This window comes from Bombus bifarius, unplaced genomic scaffold, assembly GCF_011952205.1.
Source record: "Bombus bifarius isolate JDL3187 unplaced genomic scaffold, Bbif_JDL3187 scf7180000008494, whole genome shotgun sequence".
Taxonomy (NCBI): Eukaryota; Metazoa; Arthropoda; class Insecta; order Hymenoptera; family Apidae; genus Bombus; species Bombus bifarius.
In genome coordinates, this window is record NW_022884684.1 from 205101 (window position 1) to 217861 (window position 12761).

General features: G+C 30.6%; 4 protein-coding genes across 8 annotated transcripts; 2 read left to right on the forward strand and 2 right to left on the reverse strand.

Annotated features, from left to right (window-relative positions):
* Nucleotides 1-958: 958 nt before the first annotated feature.
* Nucleotides 959-3989, reverse strand: LOC117213090. Of its 5 annotated transcripts, XM_033458388.1 has the most exons (3): nucleotides 3907-3989; nucleotides 3756-3838; nucleotides 959-1430 (listed from the first exon to the last, which is right to left on the reverse strand). In XM_033458388.1, the coding sequence occupies exons 2-3, from the start codon at nucleotides 3835-3837 to the stop codon at nucleotides 1186-1188; spliced, it is 327 nt and encodes a 108-aa protein (XP_033314279.1). In that variant the 5' UTR covers nucleotide 3838; nucleotides 3907-3989; the 3' UTR covers nucleotides 959-1185. The 5 variants fall into 5 exon arrangements, 3 of the variants coding, with proteins under 3 accessions (XP_033314279.1, XP_033314278.1, XP_033314280.1); XM_033458387.1 differs by having other exon boundaries at nucleotides 3756-3954; XR_004488581.1 differs by lacking the exons at nucleotides 959-1430; nucleotides 3907-3989 and adding an exon at nucleotides 2288-3452 and having other exon boundaries at nucleotides 3769-3837.
* Nucleotides 3990-4120: 131 nt separating this feature from the next.
* Nucleotides 4121-6137, forward strand: LOC117213087 (protein HEXIM1). Its single transcript, XM_033458384.1, has 2 exons — nucleotides 4121-4478; nucleotides 4730-6137. Exons 1-2 carry the CDS (start codon nucleotides 4245-4247, stop codon nucleotides 5759-5761), a joined length of 1266 nt encoding a protein of 421 aa, XP_033314275.1. The 5' UTR covers nucleotides 4121-4244; the 3' UTR covers nucleotides 5762-6137.
* An 824-nt stretch (nucleotides 6138-6961) lies between these two features.
* Nucleotides 6962-11851, forward strand: LOC117213084 (DNA damage-binding protein 1). Its single transcript, XM_033458379.1, has 5 exons — nucleotides 6962-7167; nucleotides 7242-7390; nucleotides 7700-10425; nucleotides 10535-10931; nucleotides 11001-11851. Exons 1-5 carry the CDS (start codon nucleotides 7098-7100, stop codon nucleotides 11082-11084), a joined length of 3426 nt encoding a protein of 1141 aa, XP_033314270.1. The 5' UTR covers nucleotides 6962-7097; the 3' UTR covers nucleotides 11085-11851.
* LOC117213089 (ADP-ribosylation factor-like protein 16) lies at nucleotides 11318-12704 on the reverse strand. Its single transcript, XM_033458386.1, has 3 exons — nucleotides 12302-12704; nucleotides 11883-12199; nucleotides 11318-11773 (listed from the first exon to the last, which is right to left on the reverse strand). Exons 1-3 carry the CDS (start codon nucleotides 12506-12508, stop codon nucleotides 11767-11769), a joined length of 531 nt encoding a protein of 176 aa, XP_033314277.1. The 5' UTR covers nucleotides 12509-12704; the 3' UTR covers nucleotides 11318-11766.
* Between the last annotated feature and the right edge of the window lie 57 nt (nucleotides 12705-12761).

The window sequence follows — 12761 nt, forward strand, 5'->3', positions numbered from 1 at the left end:
AATAATAACATTTTAAGAACTGACGACATCCGTTTAATTACAATTCATTATCGTTGTTGATTTTATATCTATCCGTTATGAGCTAATGCATATATATGCATATGTATTACAAAAGAAATAACCATTTTTGTCACCTAACCGAATTTCTAGAAACTGTAAGATAGTTCGAACTGTTTTAATATTTTAATTTTTATATTTTTCGGATTAATATATTTATATAATTACATATATAATTACAATATATAATTACAATAAATTGAAATAAAAGGAATCAAATTACTATGTTAAAATTCGAGTAATTAATTTCCACATTACGATAGGAGATAGCGAAATATAATCGAGTACCCCGTATTCTTTAGAATAATCCCACGAAATTCAATTACGCGCATAAAATTTGTCATGGTTGATGTCTTCTGTAATTATAATTACGTAAACTGAAATTAAGTTATGAGGTACAGGAAAGTAGAAGGTATATTTTCAATACGATTTAAAAGGAACGGATGGAGTATGTATTCTCTATGTAACTCATCCAACACTGTGACATACGATTCATCGTGATTAGCTACGAAACACTCCGTGTTTCTTACACTAGAGTGCATTCACATACACATATTGAGAGAGTTACAACGGAAAGTAGGTTCGGAACGAAGATAACGCATGGAAGAAACGCATTTACATACATATATCTAATATACTGGAGAAATACTAGCCAGATTACGTAATATGGCAAAACAAGTCAATAATTTTAAACGCTTATTATTATTCACCTATCTATGATTTTTCAACTTCTGTTATTCTTAGATATTACAATTGAAACGCTGCGCAAAATTACCAAGTCTCTATTTCTGAATTTTTTAAATGATCCACTCTTTTCTTGGATGATAGAAAAATGTATATTTGTATGTAACTTTGACTTTATTTAAAAAAGTAGGTATGAAAATATAAAAGAGTTTATTAATTTATAGTTTCTTTCTTTTATTTACTAATAAACCTAAACTAAATCTTAACAGTTACTCAATCTATATGTACCTAACAGCGACAGTCTGTCGATGATGTAACATAATATCTATATTATAATGGACATATATGGATATTTGGTATTTTTATCCATCGCATGACCAATTCAAGCGCACAATATTTACAAATAGTAATTTGAGCATAAAGAGTATCTGAAGAAGAAAATTCTCAACAAGGTGGCACAGGAGTCTCCTGCATAGAGGACGTATTTATAGTTGCGCTAGTCACGTATGTTATTCCATATTTCCTTCTTGAATTGTGATATGTATGTGCATTCCATTGTATTGCGTGCACTCTCCCATATAAGCTTCTCAAAAGCCAAACTTCACCTCCACTTTTTATACATTTTTTAATTTTATTGGTGTTTAATTTCATAAAGTATAAGTTCAATAATATATATTTATGTCTCCACTCTAAGAATATAAAATAAATAATCGTAAATTCCTGAGCAAATTAAAAATAAATAATGTTTATAGTATCACTACATTGTTCTATTGTTTAATTTATGGAAGTGATTAGTATACGAGTTCTGAACGGTTCACATATACGCTATAGTAATGCATCGAAAAACACATCATATTACATTGTTACGTGTTAAAACATGTAATAAGTAAAATCGTAGTGTAAATTGTCGGAAAGTTGGGCATTAACAATATTAAAATATTTTTAATTTCCATAAATCATCAATTACGCGCAACTACTGATGACTCACAGTATAATGTTATCTTTATTCCGATCGTGATTATCTCGTTTTGTTCCTCATACTTATTTTTGATTGAGAAAATTGTCTTAATCGTGTATGTAAATTTAATTAACGTTAAGTCGAATGATAAAGAAGAATTTATTTCGGAAGCGTCCTTAGAACGATAAAACAGATTGAATGTAAGTAAATATACGGTCAAGATCAATAATAGCACAAAAAATACATAAATAATGTATCTTTATTCGTTAAAACATGAAAATTTATTAATATATTTCTTACTTACGTAATACGAGTATATTAGCTATGATTAAAACTATGATTATGATATGGAGAATTTAAATGTGCAGAAACATATAGAATACATACAAAAGTGAAACACAAATCCCTATTTGTACAAAAATTCTATTTCTGTAGCTGTATTCATGAAAATATAAATTTATATACACGTACCCAGTCCAGTTACAGATTTCATTTCTGAGATTCTGGACACTTATATTTTTACTAAATGTGAAAGAACAAAGAGGCGAGCCGTTTATGAACATTCTATGTTATTTTTCATGTTGTCAAATTATAAAGGTTCATTATTTCGAATCACATAACATCAGATGTGTAAACAGTTAAAGTCGATAAAGTTAAAGTTAAAGTTAAAGTTCGTTTGTCAGGTCTGTATCTACGACAAGTATGCGATTAGCAAAATGTCGCTTGGTTGGAGAGGATATCTCATCAAATTAACATTGCTAAATATATTTCTATGTTTGATACTTGCTGCCCGATGTTCCATCATTGTCAATTGTACCGTATAACCTGCAGGAATGTTACTTACTGAATATTGTACTTACACGTTGAGAAACATGCAACTTTTAACTAGGGAGAGATCATATAATGGCTCGATAAGATTTACTTTGAAATATGAAAACTACTTATGATGTGAACAAAACATCGACAATATTTTGATATTATTAAATCGAAAGATACGATATGTGCGAAAAAAAATCTGTATCTAGCTATCAATTCAATAGTAAGTATGGAATTTAATGTGTATAATAAGCCATAAGACAATTATATGTAACTATGTGTAAAGTAGGTCGACATATCTGTACCGCACCAAACACAATATGTATAACTTCGGTTTAGCAAATAATTTAGCTACGTCGTTTTACCTCCTCGTTACCTGCTATCCAAGTCATTCTTTTATGAATTATAAACTTTCACGCTATTTCGATTAAATTTCTACTTTAATTGCAGATAATCGAGAAGAAAATTATCGCTCGTAAAAATTGTAATTTATAAATAGAGGTGATTTATCATCTTATGTATGTTACAAAATCAAAGAAATAATTGGACAATTCTGATGATATATAAAAAACTTATTTTTGATGTGTCAGGGGCTTATGTTAAAAATATATACGTCATGTTCCGGATATTTCTTGAGATCAAGCGTCGTTGGTAATAAACAGCGAAATTACGTTGCATTAAAAAGATATAAAACTGCTATCATTTCAGTCGTAGCATAGAAAACAGCATGTACTTACATGCATATACATATATGTATACATACACACATACATACACTCTTGCAATCATACTATACATATATATACATCTCACCTAAAAGTAGTAGAGACATTATTAAACTTGTAATTAACTATGAACAATTTTATGTAAAAAAACAACTTCATACTTTCTATTTACGACTTATAAGCCCATTTCACCTCACTCGATCGAGTGCTGACTAAAAATTAAAGGTTCTTGTTTAGCGAAGTTACAGAATCATAGATATACAGGGAACATATTGAATAACGTGAGTGTTGAACTTCGAGCCACAAACAACGAAATCGCGAGGAATCGACTTGAAAAGACTTCCAATTTATTAGAAAGTACGATACTTTTTACATTTTTCCTACAATATAGTCACCTACTTAAAACTTGAATTGTTAATTATAATAAATTTTATTTGTACAATCTAATATGAATCACTCAGAAGTTAAATCGATCAACTCTATTTTCGATATTATTACTTCATTTTAGTACTTACTATTAATGCTTACATTTTCAGGAACAAAATGATTTATCTTGATAGTCAGTTGATTTAGCTTCTCTGTGACTCTTAAGTACATTCTTGAAACATACAACATGGTTGAAATACCCAATTTTTCTGAAATACTATGATGATAAAGTATACTTGCCGTGTACATTTATCGTTCACTCTAGACAATAAACATTAAATAAAGAGTGTAGGGGTGCAGTGTATGGAAGTGAAGAGTCGCCATAGTCTCTCAGGGAGCAGTGTTTGAAGGATAAGCGAAAATGGCGGGGGGTTCAGTGGGAACAAATACATTTGCCCCACCTTTTGGAACAAACTCCCTACTCCTCCTGAAACGTTAGCACACGTCGCGCTTCGCTATCGCTAGGAATCACGGACAAATCAAACATGGCGATTCAGTCGCTATTTGCAGTGATGGTGTACGATTCATAAAACGAGAGTAGGAGGTATCGGTGGGTCAAATAGTGCTTTTAAACGGTAATGAGTGCTAGTACCACTGCAAATCACCGAATTCTGGTTAATATTACAAATATGGAGAATCATGATGTCAAAACTGTAATGGAGAAAGTGTCGGGCGGCATTGATAAAGTACATGACGTGAAGGGCGTACAAGCAGAGCCGACGCCTGCGGCGTCATCGTTGCCTGTTACGGAACAAGTGTCGCTCTCTACTGGCGAAAATGCCAACAGAAATGACTATATCAATAAGAAAACCGTAAGATACTTTCTTTCGAACGTTTTAAAACATGCACCATTTGAAAATTTAAATATTTCGAATAAATTATTAATTTTAGTTTTTCAGATTTATTTTTATAATGAAATTCAATTAAGGCTGATCGTATTAAATAATCTTAATATTCTTAATATAGTACACTTGCATGTATATAGTATAATGTAGCATAATATATAATAAGATAATTAAAAAATTGAATATTAGAGAGTAATGTAATTATTTTTATGTTTTAGTATCACAAGTTATTAGTAAAAAATTCTGGAAAATTTGAAAGTGGTAGTGGTAGTGGGGATCAGGAAGGAGGTCAATATGAAGATGGAATTGATATTGCAACGAAAAAAAGAAAAACTCGTAGAGGTAAACCTAAGCATAGAAAATTAAAACCATATTCTAAACAACAGTTGTCATATCAACAACAGCTGCGATATAGATCTAGAGGTCGATTGGCAAAAACTGGTAGACAACCTCCAGCACCATATAATACCACACAGTTTCTTATGGATGATCACAGTGATCTTCCAGATCTTGACCAAAAGCTTTCAGAAGCTGCATCTTCAGAACTACCTGCTACATTTCAAAAACCATCAGCCCCTACTCGTACGCGAGATTCTAGTTTCAGTGTTGACTCTGATGAAGATTATTTTTATTCGTCTCCAGAAGACGAAGAAGAATTTTTAACAAAGGAATTCTCAACTGCGTATGAAGACCTTCATGCTGAAAGATTAAGCACATTAAGTAAATCAGAACTGATACAGGAATATCTTCAATTAGAAGCAAAAGTAGATTTATTGACAAAACGGTTACGTGGTAAAAATTTTCATCAAACAGAACAACGAGACTTGGAAAGCAACAGTAGTAGTACAGATTCAGAATCAGCAAAAAAATTAAAAATCTGTCAGCAACGGATCGATGATTTAATGCAACAGAATGAACAGTTAAAACGGGAAAATGAATCATTGAGAGCTAAGAGGCATAGCAGTCCAGTTTCGAGTGTTGATAGCGAAAGCGACAGTGATAGTACAAGTAATGGGAATAGGAGCAGATGTAGTTGTCTCCTTCCAAATTCTAGCTCTTCTTCGGAACTTATGGGATATGTTTCTAGAAGTAAAAGTAGTCAAAGAAAAGATAGTTCTGTGTCTAGTACTGATAGTAAAAGTGATACTTGTGATAGTAGCTCAAGTGACAATTCTAAGGCATCTATGACTCCAGTTAATCTGTCAAATGGTCATGTAAACGTTCAAAAAATTGATGGTCTCCCTACATAAATTATAAAGAGCTGTTTTTACGTACGAAAGTCTATTCAATGTTTTAAGAGTTAACGTACAAGTCGTATAAAACATGTCATTGGATCTGCATATTTCCTTTGATCCTACCAATTTAGGAAACAAGACTGGTTTAAATGCAATACAATTGCACTTATGCAGTAAAAAATCCTCTTCCTGATACTAGATATGTAACCTTAGATTATCCTTGAATGTGTCCTTACAACTTACTTCCCATGTTTCTTTTAAGACTGTTTTGTGTAAACTTGAATATGTGTAATGAAGTAGGAAATACATACCTAATCTTACGGAAGAGTAAAATTTATATCTGTGCAGACTAGATTGTTATGTGCTTGATAAAATTTGCAGAAGAGTTGTATATTTGTGATGTATTCTCTACAATGGTATTTTATCTTCATTTAGTACTAATTACGATGCACTTGAATTATCTACTAACCCTATCATTTAATAATTTTCAATGAACTGCCATTTGCTGGTACAAATTATAAATTTGGGGTTCACAGATCATTAACTAATAAATTATAGAACTAGATTTAATCAAAGACGTAAATTAATGTTACAAATAATGTGATATTGTACAATTGCATAAATTTAAGGTATCAAGGTAGATATTAGTTTATGGTCTGAATATATTTAAAATATATATTAAAAATATATATTAAAAATATTTTGCACTTCAAGTTTTTAATAAATTTGAAAATTTCTTTTTTTTATTATAATTATTCTCCTGAAACTTAACTCAAAGAAATGAAATGAATGAGCTTCATCTAAAATGATTTTCAATAATATGAATTCAGTGATTATGGGATAGTTTTATTATGGTAGAATATAATTCACCATAAAAGTTGAATAAATACATTGTTATTATCGTAAGATATATTGTAAAATGTATTGTAATAATTGATTTCTTTTATTTGTTAGAACAATGGTATATGAAATATTATATAAAAAAATATCTTCGAAGAGTGAATTTAAATAATAGAAAATTTTTAACATTTGATTGACAATTTTTTGTAATTGAATATAGCATACATACTTTCACATCTTTTTTATGAATATGTTTTCAATTAAGCTATATACATATATGTATATGTATGTATGTATAATTTGCCTAATTAATAATGGAAGAAGTAACCTACTGAAAGGATTTTTAAACACGACCTTGTGTTTATTGTGAACCAGGCTTAATACACTGTGAAACGTTGCTAACTTCGTGGCGCGTGAAATTGAAAAGCACGCAAGGCCAGTGTTTGGTTTGGTCATATCTTATGGTTGAAGTATTAACAAGTTTCCAAAAGTTGCTGTTGGACAAAATATTATGAAAGCGATGTCTCATCATTATGTGGTAACGGCACACAAGCCTACAGCTGTCACTGCATGTGTGACAGGTAAGTAGGAATAGATGTGCAACAAAATTTTCTGCTTACGTAGATAAACAATTATTTTCTTTTTACGTATGAAGGTAATTTTACTTCGCCTACGGATTTGAATCTCATCTTAGCAAAAAATGTCCGATTAGAAATATATCTTGTTACTCCAGAGGGGTTAAGACCACTGAAAGAAGTTGGAATTTATGGGAAAATTGCAGTCGTTAAGTTTTTTAGGCCGCCGGTAAGGTTATACTAGTATCTTTGTTTTATAACTTTCATAAAATATCCTATTTGTTATTTGTGTTTTCTATGCTAATATTTAATACAATCAATTCATTGTATTTCACGTATTTTACCGAATACGTATTTGTAATAGTTTTATTGAGAGTAATATAACCTTGTACGTGTACAAAGAATTAATTATCTTTGATTCATGCATGGGTTCATTGATGCATAAAAGTACATATATGTATTGATACATTAGCATGAATTTTAAGTCACAATAAAATGATTTAATATATAATTAATGAATTATAACATATTTCTGCAGCATGAGAAAAAAGATCTATTGTTTCTTTTAACTACACGTTACAATGCTATGATTTTGGAATGTATTGGAGAAGGAGAAAATATAGAAATTATAACAAAAGCACATGGAAATGTAGCAGATCGTATTGGAAAGGCTTCTGAAACAGGAATCAAAGCTGTGATTGATCCTAAAGCACGTGTAATTGGTTTAAGATTATATGATGGTCTTTTTAAAATTATACCTCTTGACAAAGACAATCCAGAATTAAAAGCATCATCAATACGTATGGAAGAACATCAAGTACAAGATGTGAATTTTCTTCATGGATGTGCTAATCCCACTTTAATTCTAATTCACCAAGATATTAATGGAAGACATGTCAAAACACATGAAATTTCTTTAAGAGACAAAGAATTTGTTAAAGTACCTTGGAGACAAGACAATGTAGAACGTGAAGCTATGATAGTCATTCCTGTACCTTCACCTATTTGTGGTGCAATAATAATAGGCCAAGAAAGTATATTGTACCATGATGGGAACACGTATGTTGCAGTTGTACCTCCAATTATAAAACAGAGTACTATTACATGCTATGCTAAAGTTGATAATCAAGGACTTCGATATTTGTTAGGAGATATGGCTGGACATTTGTTTATGTTATTTGTGGAACAAGAAAAGAAACCAGATGGTACACAAGTAGTGAAAGATCTTAAGGTTGAACTTCTAGGAGAAATTAGCATACCTGAATGTATTACATATTTAGATAATGGAGTAATATTTGTTGGTAGTAGATTGGGTGATTCACAATTAGTTAAATTAATTACAAAAGCAGATGAAAATGGTTCGTATTGTGTTCCAATGGAAACTTTTACTAATTTGGCACCCATAGTTGACATGGCAGTAGTTGATCTTGAAAGACAGGGACAAGGACAAATGGTTACATGTTCTGGAGCTTTTAAGGAAGGTTCTCTTAGAATTATTAGAAATGGAATAGGTATTGAAGAACATGCAAGCATAGATTTACCAGGTATTAAAGGTATGTGGGCATTAAAAGTTGGTGGTGGTAACTTTGACAACACCTTGGTCTTATCTTTTGTTGGACAAACCAGAATTTTGACTTTAAATGGAGAAGAAGTTGAAGAAACAGATATTCCAGGCTTTGTTGCCGATGAACAAACCTTTCATACTGGTAATGTTACAAATGATTTATTTATTCAGATAACACCAACATCTGCCAGATTAATTTCACATGAAACTAAAACAGTTGTTTCTGAATGGGAACCAGAGAATAAAAGAACTATTAGTGTAGTTGCTTGCAATGGCACACAGGTACTTTGTGCTACTGGAAATGATTTATTTTATATGGAAATTTCATGTGGACAAATTGTACCAAAAGGATTTGCTACTTTACAATATGAAGTTGCTTGTTTAGATATATCTCCATTGGATGGTCATACAGAAGCAAAAATTGCAGCAGTAGGTTTATGGACACATATTTCTGTTCGTATCTTAACTTTACCTGCCTTGGAAGAAATTAACAAAGAATTACTCGGTGGTGAAATTATACCTAGATCTATTTTAATGACATGTTTCGAAGGTAATACATATTTGCTTTGTGCTCTTGGAGATGGTAGCATGTATTACTTTACTTTACATAAACAAAATGGTATACTTTCTGACAAAAAGAAAGTTACCTTAGGTACGCAACCGACGGTCTTAAGAACTTTTAGATCATTATTCACCACTAATGTTTTCGCATGTTCCGATAGGCCTACTGTAATTTATTCATCAAATCACAAACTAGTATTCAGCAACGTTAACCTAAAGGAAGTAAATCATATGTGTTCTCTAAATGCAGAATCATATCCGGATAGTTTAGCATTAGCAACCGATAGTACAGTGACAATCGGAACAATCGATGAAATTCAAAAATTACATATTCGGACTGTCCCTCTCGGGGAATCACCGAGACGAATTGCTTATCAGGAAAGTTCTCAAACATTTGGAGTAATAACGATGCGTGTTGATATCCAGGATAGTAGCGGTGTTAGTATTGTAAGACATTCTGCATCTACACAAGCAGCTTCAACATCTAGCAGCAGTCACATTGCATCTTACAATAAACCTACAGGACATACAGCTAGTGACATTTGCCAAGAAATTGAAGTACATAATCTACTCATTATTGATCAACATACTTTCGAAGTTTTACATGCACATATGTTAATGCCTACTGAATATGCACTATCATTGATATCAACGAAATTAGGTGAAGATCCTACTTCCTATTATATAGTTGGAACTGCACTTGTTCATCCAGATGAAACTGAACCGAAGATGGGTAGAATACTTTTATATCACTGGAGTGATGGAAAACTTACGCAAGTAGCAGAAAAAGAGATCAAAGGATCATGTTATTCTTTAACTGAATTCAATGGAAAACTTCTTGCTAGTATCAACAGCACTGTTCGTTTATTTGAATGGACAGCAGAGAAGGAACTCAGATTAGAATGCAGCCACTTTAATAATATCATTGCCCTTTACTTGAAAACAAAAGGAGATTTCATTTTAGTTGGAGATCTTATGAGATCTCTCACTTTGTTGCAATATAAAACAATGGAAGGTTGCTTTGAAGAAATAGCAAGAGATTATAATCCAAATTGGATGACTGCTATTGAAATTTTAGATGATGATACTTTCTTAGGTGCTGAAAATTGCTTTAATCTATTTGTTTGTCAGAAAGATAGGTGAGACATTAATTTTTAAAATTAATTTAAATAAAAAGATAAATTTGTATCGAATGTAAATGTTTATATTTATTAATATTATGTGATAATAAGTTAAAATCTATTTTAGTGCGGCTACTTCAGAAGATGAAAGACAACAAATGCAGGAAGTTGGACAATTTCATTTAGGTGATATGGTTAACGTCTTCCGACATGGATCTTTAGTGATGCAAAATTTAGGTGAATCAAGTACACCTACACAAGGTTGTGTATTGTTTGGAACTGTTAGTGGAGCGATTGGTTTAGTCACACAAATTCCATTCACGTTTTATGAATTCTTAAGAAATCTTGAAGAAAGACTAACAGGTGTAATAAAAAGCGTCGGTAAAATAGAACACAATTTTTGGAGAAGTTTTAACACCGAATTAAAAATCGAGCAGTGTGAAGGTTTTATAGATGGAGATTTAATTGAAAGTTTTCTTGATTTGAGTCCTAATAAAATGGCAGACGTTGCGAGTGGTCTAATGGTAAATAAAATTGTTCCTTGAATTATATATATAATTTATTGTACTTTTAACTCATTTTCTCCTTTATAGATCGACGATCCTAGTGGCATGAAAAAAGAAGCAACAGTGGATGATCTTGTAAAAATAGTAGAAGATCTCACAAGAATACATTAGATGTAGTTCTTTGGCTGATTTGTATAGTTTATTATATTTTGAAAAGCTCACAGATAGATTGATAAGAAAAATCTTAAATGTTTGGGTAACAAATTAAAAAATTTATATACAATTATCTATTTATCATTAATAGTACAAGAAAGTAGGAAAATACATTTTTCTTCTTTTCCATTCTTGTGAAGATGCTTTGTTATGTACATCTGTACTCTTGTACTTTAATTTTTTAATAACAGTTTACTTCAAATATTTATATATGCATATGTAAAAACTGGTCAGAAAGTTTTTGAACTTATTTTAAGGATTTGTTATTCATACAAATTGACAAAACCGCGCTTCAATTACTGTTTCGTCAGTATGTGCACCTATTTCGATATTTTAATAATTGTGATATCGAAGATAACGTATTTCTTACAATAATTAATAACATTTATTTAAATAGTACTTATTTTAAATGAATTTAAAAACTTGTTGATCGACTGCGACAATTATCTTTTGTTTTTAAATGTCTTAAAATGTTAAAGACTATTTAAGTTAATAATCAGTTACATTGACGTCAAGTTATAAAAATGTCATATGCTCAATTAATGAACTTCACTTTTGATAATACTTCCACTTTTGAGCGTAATAAATTGTAAAACTTGACAAAGACTTGCTAATGATTTATATTACAATTATATCGGTGTTAATTGCTGAAAAGTTATGTAGAATCCTTATATCTTTGTAACATTGAGTGTAAATAATAAAAAAATATTCACTTTCTGATAAAATTTTTTCATAATATATATATATTAAATTTACTTGCTTGCATTTATTGCAGATTTTAAAGTGATTGGATCAAACAACCAGTTTCTTAATTCTTCGATACCTTGACCTGTCATTCCACTAGTTTCAAATATAGATAATTCTTGCGTAGCTTCCTTTTGTAGACGTGAATAATGAAGTATAAGTAAGGCTTCGTTGCGCATTTGACGATAAGAAAGGTCCATTTTGTTCAATGTTAATGCGATTTTTATATTTCGCAGTCTAGGATCGAGTAATAATGAGTAAAGTAATACTCCCGCCGCGCTTATTTGGCAAAGATTGCTTGTATCTATTACATAAATAAGCTTCCGTGTCTAAAAAGCAGGATAATAACTTAGAAAATTATCGAAGATTTATTTAAAATTTTCAACCTATATATTTTTATTGTTCATAATCCTTTCGAAAAAACGATTTACCTTTTCAAAGTAATGTTTCCATATTGGTGCCATACTACCACCTATTTCTTTAATAATCATGTCAAATTCTCCGGTACTATTTTTTATTGTAAAAAGATTTATGCCATTCGTAGAAACAGTATGTGTCGCATTATCTATTTCATCTCCTTGTAACCGTTTCATTAAAAATGTTTTACCCGATTTAACAGGACCAAGACAAAGACACATCTTTTACACTATTATACTTATTGAAGGAACATTGAACTTGTCGTGCATTTGTAAATTGATCATGAAACATGAAATTCATATGTACAGAAATGTATTGATTTAACAAACGTGTTTCTATAGAGAATAGATTATTTGTTATATTAGTATCAATTGATTATTCCATTATAAAAATTTGGAATAACATTTGTGAAATGAAAATTAATATTAATAAATATGTTATAAATTTTATTCCTTAAGTCGATATAATTAGTAA